Raw genomic sequence first — 21,435 nt, 5'->3', positions numbered from 1 at the left:
ATACTTTGGAACATCTGCTCAAAAAGCAGTTTCTCCCTTATGATAGAAGAACCAGTGTTTTATACATTTTTTTTTTTTTTTTTTTAAAAAAAAGTGTTGGTATCCAGTTACTTTCCAGAGTATTTTGCTGACATCTTAAGAGGTCATCAGCATGTAAGACTGTGACAGTGTTACAGTTCCTGTCTCTCCTAAACCCTGACATAGACATGATGAGGACTATGGGTGAATATGAGCATTTATTACATGAATCTTCCTGTTTCATAAGCTCTGTACACTGTTATGCTACATTTCATTAGGAAAATGTCTTCACTTACGTGAGGCCTCTTGAAAAATATTTGTGTCAGTACTTATAAAATTATGTACCTCCATAGTACGCCCAGCTACACTGAAAGTTCCCTAGTCTTCTCTCAATTATTATTTTTTTTTTTTTAGTGCTACAGATTTTCTTTTTGGCTTTTGAAGCTGTTGGCTTACTTACACTGGACAGTGGGAGATTGCTCTGTGAATTTAGTTGATCTCTTTTAGGGTTCTACCTGATGTTATCACTAATGAATTGTTGGAGCTGTTGAAATGAAAGCTTTAGTGGTAGATGAAAAGAGGAATCCAGGCTTGAGCAGGCCAAGCAATAACTAAATCTAGCAGCCTGCAATTCTCATGATGGCTTCGTGTGAGACACAGAAATACAGGTATATTGGAAGGTAGTGGTGGTGCTGGGGTTTTTGCTTTCATTTGGCTTTTGGTATAAGTACTAACAAAACCAGTCAAAGTTCTAGTCCCAGTGCAGTTTTAAAATAAAAAGAGAAGATTATTTCTTGTGGTGGTTCATAATCAATTATTAATCATAGGACCATTGAAAAGATAGTTATTCGTTGAACCAGGCTTTCTAGTTTGTATTGAAATTATTGGACTGTGATACTTGGTAGCAATGTTTGTATTTTCTATATTAAAATAATGGAAGAAATCCACCCCTAATTCTGTCTTCAACTATATATATATATTTCTGCTATTAATTTCAGTGCAAAAGAAACTATTTCTCATAGTTTGTGAAGGAAAAAAAAATCCTGAAACACTCTTATATACATGCTCCACTGAAATCCAGTGAGTTACTTAAAAAACCAACACAAATGCCACCACCAAAAAAACCCAACCCCCAACCACAAAACCAAAATTTTGATAGACTGGCATGAGCTATGCCAAATCAGATGAACAACTCATGCCTCAGGCATATGCAAAGTGGAAAAACAGGGCTATTGTTTGTTTGGTAGAGTGCATCAATATGTCAGTTTATAGAAGTACTGTAAGTAAGTACAACTGTCTCTTCTGTTGTTTGAGTCACCCTTTCTACTCCTAACATCCCAGAATGAATGTCCTGCCAGAAATATTGTTCCCTCTGGCAGTAAAAAGGCCTTTCGCTGATCAAGGATTTGCCTCTTGGATGGTGTTTGGGGGACAGGCTGTCTTCCACCCTCTGCTTTGTATCAAGCTTTACCAATATTATATCATCCTAGCCTATAATAAATGAGATATACAATAAGAAGAAACACTTGCATAAGTCCCAGCATTTATTGAAAAGCTGTATTTCCAGACAGGGGTAGCTAAGAAATGAAAAATGTGAAACCAAATCAACCTTTATTAATGTTTTCTATGCATATGAACAAACTTTTAAAAGCAGATGGCGTGGGCAAAGAGAACATTCAAATTGGTATCTGCACAGAGAACCTAAATGGGCGTGCTGGTCAGGAAGCAAGGAGCTGCTGAGCTAGCACAAGCAGCGGGCAGCCTGAGCCACTTCTTTGCCTACAGTGTGTTCAGAGGGAAACGAAAAAAGGAGGAGCTTATCTGATAGTTGTGTGCCCTTTTCTGTGATATTTTTATTATATTTTTTGTTATTTAAGCACAAATCCAGAACAAATAGTTAATGCATGCATAAAACTCGGCAATAATAAGTTGCTCTAGAAAGGTATCAGCACTAAAATGTAGGTTTATCACTTTAAAATAAGAATACAAGGGAGAAAGGTGGTTTGGGGGGGTGTGTGTGTGTGTGTGTGTGTGTGTGTGTTTAATTAAACAGGATATGTGTATGAATCAGGAAGGCAAAGTCCAGCTCATCAATGGATTGAATGGACATTCAATCCAAATACCAGATTTCTTCTTTAATTCACAGAGGAATGAGGGTTCTTCCAGTCTTTTTGTGCTTTGTGGCCTGCTGTGTGCTAGGCTGTTGGCCGGAGTTCAGCCCTCTTGAGTGGTGGTCCCTCTTGATCACAGCTCTGCTGGAGGACAGACAGGTTCCAGATATAAGACACAATGCTTTCTGGGAATGGATGGAAAGAGGTGAGGGAAGCTTTTGTTTGGGCTATCTGCAAGAAAGCATATAGTCCAACACAGTTACAAATGTGTACACTACTACAATCTCCTTTGTTAGACCCTATTGATGTATTATATACTTTATGCTTCATGCAAGAACTGATGAACAAGAATGAGAGAAGTCCTGGCATCACTGGAGGTGATGGGAAGCTCCCCGCTGTGTAGGGAGCACTATGGAAATAGTAGACATAGTCTACAGGTCTAATAGTAATATGGGAGAGGAAAGTAGTAGTGGAGAAATATTTCTAATGTGAATGGATGTAGAAAAGTTTACTGCCCAAAATACTTAAGACCAATACATTCATAACAGAAAAATTAATAACCAGCATTGGCTTGTGTTTTGTTTGTTTGTTTCTAATTGTGTAAATGGTACCTGCTTGGCACAATGAACTTTTGGTTCCTGAGTTTGGGTCTAAGTACTGTTGTCCTGTTTATTCAAATGTTATTAATCGTTGCCCCCGAGTTCTCAAATTTATTTTTTTTTTTCACACTTCAAAATTAAAGGATTGCAACAGTTCAGTAGAGAGATTGATAACATTTAAGAAAAATATCACAAGTTTTCAGGAACATGTGAAAGTTCAAGAGGTTGTGTCCATCATTGAACCCATGTGTATTCTTATGTAAAGATCTTATTCTTATGTACATCTTACAATGTAGAAGGCTTTATATAAGCCATAAAATAATTGTTGCTGCACAGCTATAAAATGCTCTTACATTCAAGCTTTACAGCACTCTTTTGCCTTAATGTGCATAAACCACAAACCTCTAAGCTTCTTCTAAAAGGCTACTTTCTATTAATGTTAAAATTTCTTAATGTTACATTTTGTGAAGCTACATGTGTTCTTGCTGGCTTTGGTTGTGTGTTTTGTGTGTGTGATTGTAGCATGTATTTCTTGACACAGTAGACTAACAATTAGGAGGACTGGTAAATCTGTATTAATCTGTGTAAAAATTGAATTTAATTGACTCCTTTTTAACTCTGCAAATGTAGTTGTACATCCTTTTCTGCTTGCTCCCATCTACAGATCTGGTATTGAAAAAGCACATCTGCATGGATGCCTCTAGTGGAATAAAGGAGGGTCATTTAATAGACTGCTGTAGGATTTCTTCTATCGGCTCCATGAATCACTCTTCCGTATAAGGTTAAAGCAGAGTTTGCCCCCTGAGGTTGCTGAAATTGTGGGTTATCTGGAATGGAAGTTAAACTCACGACATGTAGACTGAAGTCTTATTTCAAATTGACATAGTATTGAATTTTGATGTGTGTATTGCAAAAAACCACGACACATAAAGGTTTGAATTGAGGAAGTTTTTCCATTGAAGTCAAGCAATACAAACTATGCATAAGAAAGTAAAGGTTATTTTCGCTGAAAACACAAATCAACCCTTGTAGAATTTTAGCTGCTAATTTTACAAACTTCTCATTTACTAGAAGCAAAAAGTTTTTGTTTGAAGTCTAAAGACAACTTGGAAGTAGCAGGCTTTTTGTGGCAAGTTTGTATTGGTCATTTTTCATCTAGAACTTAAAAGGCATAAATTTGATGCCTTTCTGATGCTTAAGTATGGTAAATTTTCAAAACACTACAGTCTTTATGAATGATTCTCCAAACACATGTTTTCTTTTCAAATTCTATTACTATGACTTTCATTTTCTAGGTATTACATTGTTCTTAGTTGAGCAAAGTACAAAATTATATTTATTAGTCTTGATTTTTCAGTATATGAGGCGATACCTGTGTTGGCTGAAAAATATTCTCATTCATGTGGCATGTACACTCCTTTGTAGATGTATTATGATCTAAATTTACAATCAATGACCTAAGGTTAAACAATCAAAGTAGTGGGATTTTGTTTGTTTGTTCTCCCCTTCCTCACCTGCCCCGATGATCTCTGCTCTTACTGATTTAGGAAGAACCCTTTCTTCTTTGCTAATGAAAATCAGGATGCTCACTTAGCTCTCTTAATTCATGTGATCCAAATCTGGATATTCTTGCCTGTAAGTGGGAATGTTGTTGTTTGAGGCTATGATAGCCACCAGGAACTGCCACCTATGTGAATTAAGGGAAAGGGTATTTTAAACCAGATTTGGGCTGGTGAGGGCTTATGGGAATGATGTGGTGCAGTTGGTGTGGGGAGAATGGCATGAGTGATTGGTGCTCTGCAGGTGGGAGTTGTTGGGTTTTGTTCTGATACTACTTCCTGAAGGCTTTCATAGTAAACATTCATAAAACATCTTAAAGTTACAGTCGTTGATTAGCATTTAAATTATGTTCTAGCTGTTTTCAGCATGTTCTGATACTGTGTCAAAATCAATCTTATTTTATAGCATGAATACTCTCCAAAAGAGGTCAGCATTGTTTGAAGGAGAGTTTCTCTTCTGCTCTACCTAGGCTGCTTTCTGGGGAGAATTTTTGATTATGTTTATATACACACATCACAAGAGGAGAAGTCATATTTAGAGTCATTACAGCGGTTGTTCCTCCGCTTCCCCTCAGATCTGATTAAGACGTTTGTACTGGGGGAGCCTGCTCCCTTTGTGGCACCCTGGATCTTAGTCCCTCAGGACTGGTGAGCTTCACTCCTGCCCTCCCTTGGAAAGCCTCAGCATTCCTGGGGTCACCTCCCTGTAGCCAGAGGTTTTGTTTGGGGGATTTGTGAAGAGTATAATCAGATTGTAATTTTAGGGATTTGGGAATTAATTTATGATTGTGTCAGGGATTTGAGATTCTGCATTTTGTTTCTTTTTCCAAAACATGTATTGGAGTTTTCTTTTTGTTGCAGATATTTTCAAGGCCTTTTATCTACAAATACTTTTATTTTGATGACTGAATTACTAATGCAATGGAAGCATGCATGTGAAAGCAGTTTATATTTCTAAAGTTACTTAAGTAATGCCAGTATTTACAAATTGTGCTTGAATTTGGTATTGCATGAGAGGTTTTGTTGCTTTTGCTGCCGCTTGCAATGAGAATACTGAATTTGATGCTTTACAAGAAATACTAGTTCGCTTTCTTCTGTCTCCTTCTACCCAGTTTCTTTATCAATATATCATCTTGCATATCTTGGAAATAAGTAGTTTTAGAGTCATAATTGCAGTCATAAATTCCTTCCTGGCCATTGCTTCCAGGTAATGTTTATGTGTGGTCCTGTAGGGGACTTCTTATACGCAGTGTCTTGCATGGATATGCTTTGCTTCTACTATTTTCTATGTGACAGCTCGTTTCTTTGACTGGATATTGTTCTGTCTGGGAGAAGACAATTAAATAGGCATGTATTCAGTCGGCATGTTAAAAGAGTATTGATTCTTACTGCCATCTAGGTATTGTTTCACATGAGGAATTTAATACCTATATGTAATCAATTAATATTCTCTCTTGCAGGTTTAACAGATGAAAAAGTGAAGGCCTATCTTTCTCTTCACCCCCAGGTACTGGATGAGTTTGTGTCAGAAAGTGTAAGTGCAGAAACTGTGGAAAAGTGGTTAAAAAGGAAAAATAACAGACAGGAAGGTAAGTCCTTTTTATTTGCAATTAATATTTAGCTTTGAACAGCTCAGTTCTTATTTTTAGATTTAAAAAGGAAACCTAGTTTTGGTAAAACTTGAATGTTACAATTTTTATGTCTAAGTTCCACTATTTTTTGAAAGGCAAAAGATGTTAACAATTTTTAAAAATAATTTCAGCCTTTTGGAATTTCTATTTTGGAATACACTATAGTACTCATTTTGGAAGTTCAGTTTACGCATTTTGAGTTGCAAACACTATTCCACTAACTTGTAATATCTGTTACATTACTGTATGTTTTGAGAACATAATTTGTTGTTCTTGGATCTAAAATTGGTAAGTTTTGAATTAAAATTATGCAGTACATGCAGGATGTAAACCTCAGTAAAATACTGGATATACCATCTCAAAAGTTCCTACTTTCAACATGTATTAAGTCATTTTAGATATGAACACAAAGGTTATAAAGCAATGTGTTGAATTATGGAGGTATTTCTGTTGGGTTGCTTTAGGTATAAACCCTCACTTGCTAGACCCGGAAAGCGGTTACTTATGAGTTGGCCTGGGTTGACAATGACCATAAATTTTGTAATGATCTTAAGTTTTGTGAGATTGTGTGCAAACATAAAATTCATACAACTTTAATAATGATTTGGAATGTACCAGCTAAAATGCAAAAGAGGAGATGATCAAGGTGTAGAAAGAAACACTGATTTTACACTGTGTGTGCATTTCTCTGTGGCTGACTTCTAAGGTGCTTGGGGTTTAAGTTCTGGTGGTAATTCCCATTTTCAATACAGGGGCTATTGCTACTTCCTAGAAGATAACTGTTTTCTGCAGAATTACAGAAAAAGAAAATGGGCAAGGGACAGAAAAGGCTATATCAGACCAGACTTTTGGTGATGATGACTATGTATCTGATACTAAGGTGGCAGTACATTCTTGTTGGTGTAAAGAGGTTACCTAATGGAAAAGTATGTAGAAGTAGACCACCTGTTTACTACTTTCTTTGTGGCTTACAAACTGGAGCACTGTAGGATAACTACTGTTATAATCCACAAAGCAATCAGAAACACAGTGTTATGGATCAAGTGAATAAGTCATGATAATGCTTTTTGTAGACTGAAGAGAAAAAATAGTTTGATGTTACCAGAAACAAATACTACTTATTTTAAAGAGCTATGTTCCTGTGAAAATTATTTTCTCTAAGGTGCTTGAAATCAATGTAAGAAGTCATTGCTTGTCTGAAATACAGTTTATAGTCTGAGCCAAGGATCTTGATGCTAGAACTGAATGAATGCTTTGGATAACATTTCAGCTTCAAGCATCTTACATTGCTACATGGAATTTATTACCAGTTGATCAAAGATTCCCCTTTTTTTTGGGGGTGGTGGTGGTGGTGGTGGTGTGTGACTTGAAAACACATTTATGTGAAAGTGCTCATAAAATTTTTGGAGCCAACTACAAAAGCAAAGTAACTGCTGACCATTGTTTTAAGGAAGTTTTATCACGAATAGCAAGTGTGATTTGTTCATTGTTTTCTTAAACTTTAAATCTTCTGTTTTATGACTAACTCTCCCCAAACTGTTGAATTAGAAGTGTCAAGCAGTAGTTATGTTATAATTATCATTCAGCTTTATATCTGTTACTGTCAAATGGGTCTTTTTGCCTTCCCTGCTACTTCCCTTTTGCCGACAGTGATCTTTAAGGTGGCGTATTTATTACACTATAGGCAGTTAATGCAGATGTAGCTTTCTTAGTGCTGGATTTTTAGATAAAAATAAGCAGAACCAGATTTCAAATGACACTTGCCAAGTCCAAAAGAATAATTTGAATATTTTGTTTATAAAATGAATGATTAGCCTTTTCTGTGATTTTCTTCTAGAAGGATAAAGGCTATAGCCATCTAAAATGTCTCTGATAAGAAAACATCTTAATTTTTCAGAATGCAACATCTTTAGGAAAGAAACTTGCTAGGTGATTTACTCAGTTCATGTTATGTATGTACAAATCCCACTGCCTGAGTAATAATGGTGGCAGTGAGAAATGAGGAGAAGATGGAACTGATTCTTTTGGTATCAGCATGGATCTGTGGTGACTTAAAGTGAATATGCAGCCTAAGTCACTTTACATCAACAGGGGTATAATTTTCCCTTTGTCCCTCTTGCTTTAGTGTAGTCTACTTTACAAAAGTTCACATCATGTAATGTGATACAGACAGAAAAATAAGCTTTGTTTTTATTAGAAAGTTGCCAGGCAGGCGAAATGCTGTTTTGAGATCTCTGGCTTAGTGTCTGTACTCTTATACATGGATGACGCAGAACAGTCATTAACCTATATGCAGAAATTGTGTCCTGCCTGATCTACAGGCATCCAGCTGTGTGTACTCTTCAGCCAAAAGTCAGTGGGTCTGCAGCCAGGGTAGTTTATCTGAATTTCATTAGCATGAACATGAACTGCAATGCATGATTTGGGCTTAAATGAACCAAAATTTATCTGTGACTGAGATTCACTGAATTAGTTACTTTAGATGGATTTGGGGTTTTTTAAAACCCAAAGTGTTAAAAAGGGAGTCAATCAGTACTGCAGTGTTTAAACTACATCCCAAAATATCATGAGTTTTGTCATCAGTGTGTACTAGATAGAAGATATATCTATCACAGTAAATGTTAGATTGAAAGTCATTCATGACAGGTTGATGGCGATCTACCTGGGATTGTAAATTCTATTTTATTTAAAAAAATTTTTTTTGTTAGTAAATTGGAGAAAATCTGCAAAGATAGCGCTGGGAAGGAATGCTGCTCATACTGATATTTGGGTATTCACTGCAACATTTTGAACCCTAGTTATTACCTACCAATTAAATATATGCTCAGAACATACCCAGACCTTGTATTGTTGCACATGGTATTTTCAAACAACTCTATTTGTTATAAACTAAAACTTGAGTTTTAAATTTTTCATATCCAGATCATGGCTGAATTAGGCAGGACTCTGAATGAAATTGGAGCACAAACAGGACTGCTTGTTGTGCAAAGTATTTCTGACGTTTTTTTGCAAGCAAAATTTAAACAAGTAGGAGGGTGTCTTGATTAAAGAAAGTGATTAGATATTTCTGGGTTCATTTTAACTCTTCTTCAAAGTTGTTTACATATTAGCTATGGAAGAAACTTGTTTACAAATTAAGCCTACTACTTGTAGTCTGAGGTCTGGTCTGTAATTTATGCATTATGGCCCCATGGGAATTTTTGTGAAGTTTATAGATCAGAAAAACATCTTCATATAAACACAGTAAAAAGTGCCTTTGCTTATATATCTAATCTTACTTGAGGTGCTGGTGTAAGTTATACCAATAAAATACATGATCTTGCTTTAAAGATTCATTAAAGGTGCATCTTGATAGAATGAGATTTTTTTCAATGGGCTTCAAGAGTTAATCTAATAGAAGGAGATCATTTCTTTTCCAGATGCCTAGATATAATGCTCACAGAACTCACAAGATGTCTTCCATTTGTCCTCTTCCATATCATTCAAGCAAAAGTAACATGATTGCAGCAAGAGCCATGTGATTATGGAATAGATCCTCATCTCCCAACAAATTTCTCAGAAAAATGTTTATGAACTTAATATTATGAATATTAAGGTATTATATAAATACCTTAATTATGTTATTTGAAGCTTCACCACCACAACAATAAGAAGAGGCTAAGCACATTAGATATAAGCCAGATGCACATCTTTTGCACTGCTGATACTGAATTTCACAGGTGTGTCTCCTAAATTTTTAACAGCGTTTTTGTAGAGGAAGAAAGGACACAGAATTTCACCATGAAAAGCTGCCTATATGATCTCTTGCTCTGTGGGAGCAAAGTTAACACTTCCCTAAGGGGGTAGCCATCATGTTCATAAAAGTTCATGATCATGTGCTTGATTACTGCTGAATCTGGACACATCAACAACAGCTTTATACATTATTTTTTTCCAGCAGTATTTGCTAAAACCATGTAAAGCTCTGTATAGTGGGAACTTAAGGTGCTTTGCTACCGTACAAATGCTGTTGTTAAGTAATTCTTAAAATTTTTTAAAATTATATTTAAATTCTATTTAAACAGAAAATTATATATAGAACAGTACATTCAATATACAATATGACACTGATTATACACAATCAGAAGTTACTGTCTGTTAAGTGCAGTGGGTTTACTGCACTTACAGGAACCCCAAATTAAGAAATCAGAAAATTAATTGCTTCATATAATGTTAGTATGATATTACTTTAATGTTTATTCAGGAAGTTTATTCATCTTCTTTCTCAAGAAGAGATTACATAATTTTTTCTGGGCTTTGAAAAACAATAGGATTGATTGTCTTAGGATAATTCCAAGGTATTGCCAACCTAATACTAGTATTTCCATTTACAGACTTCATAATGTAATACTATGCTGTAACCTGCAGTACATTCCAGCAAGAAGAGAATGCATTATGCAATGTGACCAAAATACTAAGCGATTTGGAGTTTTGTGATGTTTCCTTACATGAGTTATTTAAACAGAAACATGAAATGACTTTTAAAGTAATTTTACTTACGTTATTTCATGGACTGTTGATTTTTTCCTGTTGTGCTTTCCTGTATCCATTAATTTCCTGTTGGTGTTAAATAAATGCTATCCAGTAGATATGCTGTTGCTAATATGATGCAAATGATTAAATGAGTGTGTTTGGTTGTTTCAGTTAAAGGACATTTGTGAACATTCAAACTACATTTTCTTCTTTCTTATTTATCACTACAAAATAAATCAGAGTGTATTCATTGCTACTTTTATGTAATTACTGTAAGCAGTCTGGCTGATGGCAGTATAAAATGTAGTTCTTCATTAGTCATTTAAATGCATGATTTTCTCATGGCATATCTCATTCTTGTGGTGTTTCTTGCGAAACAAATATGATAACTGTGTGTGGGTTCAGAATTCAGATTAAGCCCTGATTCTGTCCTTTTTGTTTTTTTTTTTTAGATCAGCCATTTCGCTTTTCACCCTTTTCCCCTTCCTTTCTACTATGTGCCCTAGAAGTGGGTAAAGATGGCAATCACATTTGGTGCACATTTGGATGCCTTTAAGTTTGGCAAAGGACTGGTAGCAGCCATCTCTGGTTACACTAATTCTAATCATTTGGATGACCACCGTAACTTCCCTTTGGTAGAAAATTGAGTAGTTTTCATGAGGAAAGACATCTGTGTAAAATCCCTCACCCACGCATTCCTTTAGGTCTTCCCAATCTACTGTTTGTATATGCTTTAGCAATACCTATGACAGCTTTCAGTGAGCTAATTGAGCATAGAAAGGATAGAGTTCTGTGCAGGTTAGGTAAATGTGTTTCTTTTTCTTACTTTATAGTTTGTGCTGAGCTGTAGGTTTCAGTTGCTGAAATGGCTCTGGTACCTAAGCTAGTCTGTTTAAGCCGATACCTTCTGTGGTCTGTAGACAAGGAAGCTTTTTTTTTTTTTTTTTTTTTTTTTTTTTTTGATTCAAGGAATGGGATCTGTGGCAAAAGGCTTTGTCATACCCAGTCTTTGAGACTATATACAGAGAAAGAATTTATGTACTAGTCCTTTAAAGCTAAAGAAAAACTGTGCTAAGCTGCATCATTAAAACGTAGAAAAAAGAGTTCTGTGATCCAAAATAGTCTGGAAATTGTTTCTGTTTTGGTGCAGCGGTTTCAGATATTAAGATAACAGCATATTGTGCTTTAAAGTTTGCTACAGTCCTGTGAAAGAGAAAGTAGTTTTGGAGAGATGTGTGGCTTTATTTAGGGAGCAAGTCTGTACTTCTGTATTTACTTTTAAGCAATACTGAAGTACACATTTCTACAATAAGTCAAAGGTATTCCTCTATTTACTCTTTTAAATAGGTAGTTAATTTCTGGTTTTAAATATTGCTGTATAGAGGAATGGTATTTGCACTTTAGCTAAGGTTGTTAAATATGCAAAAAGATGGCTAACATGCATTTCCATAAGCAGAGCTAGAATATATGAAAAGATAAATGTAAGCAGGAAGGGTATACGTATGCTAAATATATGTCATCTTTCTGCCAGAATTAAAAAAAAAAAAGGAGGCTATAATTGATTTGTTAGTTTTTAAGGACTGTGCATTTCCACACTAACTGTAGCATAGGGTAGTCGTTGGAGCACTGCAGGTGAAGGATACTCAGCAGCTGGAGACTATCACTGTTGTGATACTCTGCAGCTTGCTGCAATTCTGATATCTCCTCAACCTAGCCAAGAAGAACAGATATGGCAGCATGTTAATGACCTCCTTGATTTATAATTAGGCTGTCTTAATATTTCATTGATGCTGCAGACATGCTGTTTCATTCTGATGCAGCCCTGCTGTGCTTATGTTTGTGATATCCAAGCAGGCAACAAATACTTGCCAAAAAGCAAGAGTGAATGTGGGAATGATTTGCGTAATGCATGACTTGCACCATTGGCACCACAGTAATAGCTCTTAATGTTCTTATTACCAAGCCCCACTATTTATATGTTTTGATGCCTTTCTTGGAGGTTTTTTTTTTTTCTCAAAATAAGACAGAAGGGATGAATCCTCTAGTCCCATTCTCCCCAGTACAAGTGGCATAATTGCTTGTCCTGTTCTTATTTTTCTCTCAGTGGCTGTTGATGGCAGTTGGAGACAAGATGTTGGGCTAGGTGGTCTTTCTGGTCTCAACCAATGTAACTGTTATGATACTGACAGGTGCTACTTTTCTGGGATATTATTCAGACTGATGGAAGTTCTTTTTATTGTGAATGTTCTCAGAAGAGTTGTAATAATATCTGGGGGCTTGACTGCATAGACCCTGTTCCTCCCTGTATTTGGTATAGACCTTACTTCCGCAGAGATAAAACTGATTGTTAGACTTCTGTATCGAGCAGTTTACAGATTGCCAGAATAATTTTGGAGCTGATATCTGGGGAGAGAGTTGTATTGTGCCATTGCTTTTCAATTTTTTTTTTTTATTACTGCGTCATTTGCTGAAAGAGCCTGTATAATTGTCCAAGGTGAAATTGTTTCTTTCCTGTATGTCCAGTTCAGTAGGTTTTTTTATTGTTTACCCTGTGTTAAACAGAAGACAGCCAGTTTAGAAGTGGGTTCGTTTTTGCTGTGAAAATATTGAGGAGGAGTTAGTGAAAATATTTTTCTCTGTTGTGTTGTCAGGCTGTTTCTTTGGGCAGAAAATAATGTTAGTGGAAAGGATATATAGGTCAGATAGATCAGGAGCTGTTTTTATGTACTGATAGTACAGAAGAATTGAGTAGTGGCCTCTTGGTAGGTAATACTGAGGTCTTGAGTGGTGATGATGCATTTTGTTTAGTACGTGTCTTGATGTTAAGTACTTAACTGATTTTATTCTTTGTTATTTGAATGGCTGTCACTAGCAAACTATAAACAACTGCAAAAGTAAGCCTGGTACATTAGTCATATATGGTTTTGGATTGTTTTATTGAAATTTGGTGAAGTATGGGAGAGTTTATTTTCTGATTTTTTTTTTTTTTTTTTTTTTTCAGGTGAAGGAGGTGATTTTTCTGGAGCTCTCCTGCATTTTTAGAATTGTTTAGATGGTCAGAGATTTGCAGAGGATAATCCTTTAATGATGAGATATTTGGCCTTAGGAAGTACATGTCACTGCTTGGTCTGAGTTCCCTCTTGTACCAATTATGTTAATTACATCTAGAGCAATTGTTCTCAACATGTACTTAAACTGATGTTTGTTCTGTCTTTGTTAGGCTTGAATTAAGGATTTTTCTGTGTTTTTTCTTTTTCTGTCTACTCAAAAATAATGCTTCTTCTTATTTATAAACAACTCTTCAGTGAAGCATTTTCTGCCTGTATCTGCTAGCTATATTAGAAAGTAAACAGACTCTGATTTTTGTAATTTCTCACTCTTTCAAGTAAATTAGGGCATGGAGCTTCTTTTGGTATCTTACTGAGATACAGGTTTCCCAGTTTTGTTACTGTTTCTCATCAGTTTACATTTTGAACCTTTGGAGACTATCAATATCTTCTATAAAGTTTGGTCAGTGTAAGAGAGATAGTGTTGCAATAATGGATTCATTAATATTGTATGGAATGCAAAACAGTTTCCCTCCTATGGAAGACAGTACTTAGCATTGACTGGCCCTGCTGCTCTTTGTTTTCAGATTGTTTCCCTCCTGTACAGGGGATCTTTGGTTTTAGAGTAAAAATCAATGAAGGAATATAATAAAAAAAACCCCACCTCACTAATTGATGGAGAAGCTTTATGCTGATCACGTGTGGAAACTATATACCCATGTAGCAAATACTTTTTAATAAAGATTATTTATTGTGATGTAAGCTGACCTGATTTACCTGCATTAAAATGGAGTAGGTTCATTCCTATGGTCTGTAAGCTGAGAAAGCGATAAATAAGAACAAGGGAATAGTCGTTAACTTTGATGGGACATCAGCTTTTAAATCCAAGTATAAAAGTATTAACTTGGGAAGTGTTGGCCTAGACAAGGCCTGTAATCAAACATTGACCAATAAGGGTAAAAAGACAAATGTAAAATAAATATATGTTAGCATTGTTTGTTCTGTCCATTAAATGAAACTTGCATCTTGGTGAAAACACAGTATGTGGTCATGGTATAATAGTCTGTTACACTACATGTGCACAAATAAAGGATGAGTAACGTATTTTGTCACAGATACTCTGTATGCCACTAGTGAAAACTCAATTCAGCAAAGTTGTTCATGTCTTGTCCATATATAATATAGGTGTTAAAATTCTGCCATCTCTTTTATCTGCTATGAAGTACAGGAAGCCCTGAGCATGAGTGAAAATTCATCTTTTACTGTGGGGATGGCTAGTTGGCTATAAATGATAACATCATACTGGATGACTTTGTTTCTGTGGCTGAAAGTGAGTAATGTTTGTCTTAACCTCACATTGGCTATTACTGAAGATTTTCAGCAAGTTTACTTCTGAAACTGCTCTGTTATCTTAAGACCTTAAATTCAGATTGTATAGACAGAAAAGTAGAGCACAGATATAAGTATATTCATAGTATGGGCTTAATGAAGACTATCAATTTTGTGTGTCATCCTATAGTGATTTAGCTAATGGTGATGCTTCAGTTGCTTTACCCTTCAGAGTATCTATCTATGATTAGATGGAGTTTTAGACTAGTTTCCTGTGCTTGTCTATCAGATTTAATGCAGCTGATTCAAAGACTGTACTTTTCAAGGTGAGTCATACTCACTTTATTTGTCCTAGTGGTCATTGGCATGTCAAGTGCTTTGAAGAAGTAGCTTTGTCCAAAAATGACTTCTTCATACTATGCATAGTGAAATAAATCCTGACAGTTAACTACTAGACTATAATAAGCTATTTTTTTTCATGTTTTATGAATGCATGTTAAATTACATTTCCACTTCATTCAGCAAGACGAAGGCCTAAGCATGACTTCATCCCCATCGGTTTACTGCTATACATTCCCTAACTTATTGTTTCAGGTGATGATAACTGTTTAAATATGTTAAAGGAGGGAGACATGTATTGTACACAAATGAATACTGCTACCTCTGTTTAGCTGCCATAGACTTTTGTTGAAGGAAGACTTATGTCACAAATATTTCTCAAATACTTTGAAGCTATTCAGAATGTCAGTAGAAATTATGTAGTTTGAAATGTGTACTCAAGTTTTAGATAACAATAAAAAAAAAAAAAAGCCCAAACAAAACAACAAAGCTTTGAGATGAACTTTCTTCAATAATATTCAAAGATATGAGTATTAGAGAAAAAGTCCTTCTATAGATTAGTAAGTTGCTAAAAAGTGGAAGTAAACTATAAAAATGCCTAGACAGTTTTCACTATAGAGGTCATCAGTAGTTCAAGAGGGTTTTTTATTTTCATTAGCTCTCTGGAAAAATGGGTGCATACTAGGATGATAAAGTTTCAGGCATACTGAAAATTAAAACCAGATGTATAGAGGCTCAAAAGAATCTCATGAAGCTGAGTAACTGAAGAATAAGGTATCAGATAAAAATCAGTTTTGTCCGATCTTTGCCTCTGAGGCCAAGCTGCATGGCACATCACTTCTACAAAGCTAAACTACTTTTTCCTCTCTCCCAAATAGGATGTTGCATCCAAACTACTTCCTGGAATCATCCTGGGCAGGTGTTAGTCCTCTCATCTGAGCCCAAATGTTCTGGGAAAATGCAAATTGTCAAGGTCCAAGCAATGCTGTAGCTGCAAACAGTTACTCAGGTACTAGTGATGTTCAAGCCCAGTCTCCAGCCCTACTTCCTCTGTGAATTTAGGCCTATCCTGAATTAGCTAATGCAGCTCAAGGAGAGATGCTGCGAATATAGTGGAAAAATCGTCTGTTCGAGCTCTAGCAACAGATAGATAGTTCAGCCAAATGCAACCGAACGGGAAACATCATTGCGTCATTGTGGAAATTTGGGATTAGTTTGAAGTTCTGTACAGTTCTATCAGCACAGCTGAGGGTGTCAAATGAACTGTTTGACTAGCAGCATGTGAGGATTGGAGGAAGCACTTAACCTGACTTTGTCAATGGAGAATGTACTTGGATAACAGCACACTGAGTTTAATTATGTTTATTTTTTTAATCATTTAGACAATTTGAGCAAAATGAGTGACTATTGATTATGGAACAGGAAGAGTTTGTGGACTGTAATCTCCTCTGGAACTGAGAGGGATGGATCCTTTTATTTCCTGTGGAACACTTAAAGCTCGGGTGTAAGGAGATTTTTGGAAGTTATTATGGGTTATAAAACTGCTGTCAACTCGTGTTGAGTCAATAACAGGTATAAATTTTATTTGAAGGACTTGTCTTCTTTAAATATCAGCACTGAAAAGCTAAAAAAGAATTAGTTATTTAAAGAATGATCTTTTCTCAACAGTATCGCTGAGTTTCTGTTCTTTATAAATTCCCTGAAGACATTTTCGTCTATTGAACTAAATATATAACATTTGAGGATGCTTGTTTAGTATCCGTAGATCTCATGTTCTTTTGTTAGGGGGTTGCTTGTAGTGGAGGGAGGTTAGCAAGGTCTGAATTTTTTGCACAGGTTAGTGCATTTGATTCAGCCACAAAAAGACCCCCATTTCTGATAACACCACTACCTTTTTATAAAGCCTGCCTTGCTTGTTATCTTTACACTGTTATGACTTTTATGATGCTGATACCAAACCGAGGGGGATTCTTCATTCTACAAAAGACCTGGATTGTAACAGTTTTATAATTACGACTGTTATGATGAAAACAGTTGACAGATTTACCTTTTTCATGACAGAAGAACTGAAGGGCACCCCGCAAAATGAATTTGGTTACAGATTTGAAACAACAGGATGTCCCTTTTCACACAACCCATGCTTAAATTTTGAACTTATTAGCATAAGATATTTTAGATGTTAAAAATGTAAATGAGTTCAAAAAGTGATTAGACACTTTCCAAGGAAGAAATACTTCATCAAGAGCTGTTACATACTATGATCCTGATGCAGCCTCCAGCTGAGAAAATTCATAAGCATCTGATTGCTCTGAGGACATACCGGAGTAAGTATACTCCATGCATCTATAGTCTGCAGTCTCTCTCCTTTTCATATGGCATAATTTCTTCATACTTTTTCCATAATGAGGTATTACTAGCCATTGTCACAGTGAACTCAAGTAGACGGACTTTTATTTTAGCAGAGTAGAGCCATTCTTCTCTATCATTACACTTCTGCTGCCTCTCTGGAATTTATATACTATCCATTGTTTGAATTGCGAATCAAGTTGTCTTAATAACACATTTTAATATGCTGAAAAAGAAATTGTGTTTTTATATTATAACACATCATTAATAGATCTTTTTAGATAAGCTGCAAGAGGTCTTTTCAGTTGTAACACTAAGACATCTTTCAAACCCTTTGGAGACAGCACCTTATCCAGACTTGTGTTGCTGAGCTGCAGTACTGAGCTAAGTTATTTTATTTTTTCTTCCAACTTGCATTATGCAGTGATACCCGTAAGGGATGATTGTGAATTTTCTTTGGCTGGCAGAAAAAGTTTATCCAGTTGAAATTGCTGAGTAACACTTAGCAATAAAGTAACTTTCCTATTTTTTTTAAATGCAAAGCTAGAATGTTTTGTGTTGTTCAGCTAACAGAAGGGACGTCTTTTACAGGGTCCTTGGTCCTCACCCTGAAGTACTACAGTGTAATTTCATTTGTCATTAAATAAGTATGGGGAGTGAAAGGGAAAGAGATGGTTGTGTTGATGAGGAACAAGGGTTAGGAAATGAGTAAGACACAATTCAATGATAGGTGTGGGAGGAGGGAGGAATGTATGTGAGTTTTTGAAGGATTTATAGTAATTGGGTGTATCAGTGACATTAGATTTTGGTGACTGGGGTGGGAAAGTGAAAACAGACTTGTTACACTTAGACTAATTCAGTTCAAGTGGGTTCATTGTGAACACTCAGAAATATTTTCATGCAGTGCATCAAGTGTTTGTATAGCAATAGAGAGATGTTTATTTCTGGGCACTTGCTGGACAGTGATTTTAGATTTACTGTAGAACACTTGTGGAGGTTTATCAAAACAACTTTTAAAGCTAGTAACTACACAGTGACCCATCTTTTAGAATCAGAGTTGTCATGACCCATGCAGTGATTGCTTCTTTAGGACAGAAGGAGGTTACTTCATCTGAAGTTTTAAATTACTGAATGTGCTCTTTTTGCATTGTATAACCTAGGAAGCTGTGTCATTGTGACTCCTGCTGTCTTACCATCATATCTATCTATCTATCTATCTATCTATCTATCTATCTATCTATCTATCTATCTATCTCTATATATATCACATCATATATCATATCAATCATATCATATATATCTTCATGAATAATCTGAATTTTCCCTATTGCCTACTTTTCTTAGGCAAAATTTTAGTTCTACAAGTGATAGTGTGTTTTCACAGGAGTGCGCTATTACCAAATTGCCCTTTCTGACTGTTCTCTAGCCCAAAATGTTTTTACAGATCAATAACTGTTATCCTCAACTCTGCTAACATGCTTGTGTGCCTCACAAGGCTTTGCTTATAAGTAGTTATCAATGACAGTAAATCTCTGATATATTTGAATGTTTGGGGTACTTACTGTGGCAGCCAACTGTATACACCAAGTACAGTGAAAATGCAACATATAATATAGGAAAAGGTTATTACAAGTCTTTTCTCAAGTTCTAGGTTTTTTTCTATCAAAAATTCTTGGTTACACTGGTTAATAACAATTACCAAATTATGAATCAACTTGGTTTGTGCAGGTCTGAAAACAGTTTAGACTCTTCAAAATGTTTGGCATTTCCATTCACAATAGGTGACACAGAGCAGTATTGGAGAGTCACAAAAACATAGGAGATCTCAGAAATACTGTTGTTGGGCAAGGTCCAGTCCAGTATCTTTTATTGACCATTTTCAGAGCTGAGTAATGATGAATGGACGACTGGCCCATGATGATAGTTTTGTATTTCACTAATAAGACTTTATGATTTGAGAATTGATAAATTCAAATTTTGGAATGCATACTACAACTGTGTTTCCTAACAGACAGATTTATTCAAGCACTACCAAGATTGTTGATACAGGGACATAAATAAGATGCTTTTAACCATATTTGGAAAAAACCTCACAAACTTTTTTTTTTTCCCCCCCCCTGGATGCTGTATATTATTGGAATGTTTTCTTTGCAGTGTGACAATGCCTATGATATTCCTCTTCACAGATGTGGATGAGTTGTCATCACTCTGAATTTGTCATTTGTTAGTTTATGTAGCTGTCTGTCAGCTAATTATCTGGAGGTGCTTCTGGAGCACTTCTAAGAATCTAGAAGTGCTGATAGGATTTAGAAGTGCTTCTGGGATCAGCTGAAATATGCCTTGGGAGGTTTCTGATTTTTAGCAGAGCCCATTATTTTTTAAAAAGGAGCAATGAAGGAAGCAAAGGTATACACAGAGAATCCTTGGGAATAAGTGTCATGTTAGAAGTTCAACTTTTTTCTTTTCTTCTTCTTTTTTTTTTTTTCTTGTAAATCTGTAGTTAAGGGGAGAGAATCTATTTGATTTAACTTTTCTTAATTCTTAATAATGTGCATAAAAATCTTGGATAAATGTATCTTAGTACTTGATTTATTATACCTGTTTTTCTGTACTTCTGTGATGCATCTTAAAATGTACAGTGGCAGCTTATTTCAGATAATAAAATATCTTCTCTGGAACTTTTATCAACTCCAGAATTTCTTAGTTGAGTTTTTGAAGAGCTCTCTCTTCTATAGACTGTTAAGAAATGACTGGCTTTTTCTGAGTGATTGCCTCAATGTAGACCTACTCTGAGACTGGTGTTACCGTCAGGGCTTTGGATTTTTCAATCATGGGTTAGTATACAGGACACCAGACCTTTTGGCATCAGATGGGATGCACCTGTCCCAGAGGGGGAAAAGGATCTTGGGGCAGGAGTTAGCTGGGCTCATCGAGAGAGCTTTAAACTGGATTTGAAGGGAGAAGGGAACAAAACTGGAACTCCCAGACATAAACCTCAGGGGAGATTACCAGAGTTTGTGGGCTGTTGTGCCAGCGATAACCCTCACCCTTTCATCTCAGTGGAGGCAAGGGATGGAGACATGCAGCACAACAAAGATGCAAGGGATGCTGATGGATCAGTAACTGTGGTAACACCTGTGCAAGATCAGGCTGGACTTAGGACGTCTAAATGCAAAAAGGTGCTGGAGACATCAGCCCATCTGAAGTGCATGTATAGCAATGCACACAGCATGGGTAGCAAACACGAGGGGCTTGAAGCCATGATGCAACAGGAAAATTATGATGTAGTGGCTATTAGAAACATGGTGGGATGTCTCCCATGACTGGAGTGTGCCAAGTGATGGCTATGAGGTCTTTAGGAGGGATAGATAAGGAAGGAGAAGTGGTGGGGTGGTGCTGTGTGTTAGGGACTGTTACGATTGCTTTGAGCACAAGCATAGTGAAGACAGGGTGGAGTGTCTTCGTGTTAGAATCAGGAGGAAGGCCAACAGGGCAGACATTGTAGTAGATGTTGTCTACTACAGGCTACCCAACCAGGACAGAGATGTGGGTGAAATATTCTGTAGGTACTTAGGAGAAATCTGACAATCTCTTGCCCTTGTTCTTATGGGAGACTTTAACTTCCCAGACATGTGCTGGAAATATAACACAGCAAAGCAAGACCAGTCCCGGAGATTCCTGGAATGTATGGGATATAACTTCCTGACACAGCTGGTGAGTGAACCAACCAGAGAAGGTGCCCTGTTGGACCTCCTCTTTGTGAACAGAGAAGGTCTGGTGGATGATGTGGCAGTTGGAAGCTGACTTGGGCACAGTGATCATGAAATAATGGAGTTCTCTATTCTTAGAGAGGCCAGGAGAGGAGGCAGCAGGGCTGACATCCTGGACTTCCAAAAGGACTGACTTGTTTAGGCACCTGATTGACAGTATACCTTGGGAGGTGA

General features: G+C 36.3%; 1 protein-coding gene across 2 annotated transcripts in view; it reads left to right on the top strand.

Annotated features, from left to right (window-relative positions):
- The window catches only part of PDE10A (phosphodiesterase 10A), a 375,046-nt gene that overhangs the window by 260,180 nt on the left and 93,431 nt on the right, over nt 1-21,435 (top strand). For both annotated transcript variants that reach the window (XM_026846120.1, XM_026846118.1), the window contains exon 2: nt 5,748-5,876. In XM_026846120.1, the coding sequence (XP_026701921.1) occupies nt 5,748-5,876 (129 nt within the window). The remainder of the gene's footprint in view (nt 1-5,747; nt 5,877-21,435) is intronic.

The sequence above is a fragment of the Athene cunicularia genome (genome assembly GCF_003259725.1).
Source record: "Athene cunicularia isolate RWA chromosome 3 unlocalized genomic scaffold, athCun1 chr3_part1, whole genome shotgun sequence".
Lineage (NCBI taxonomy): Eukaryota > Metazoa > Chordata > Aves > Strigiformes > Strigidae > Athene > Athene cunicularia.
This window is presented reverse-complemented; position numbering and strand designations above follow the sequence as displayed.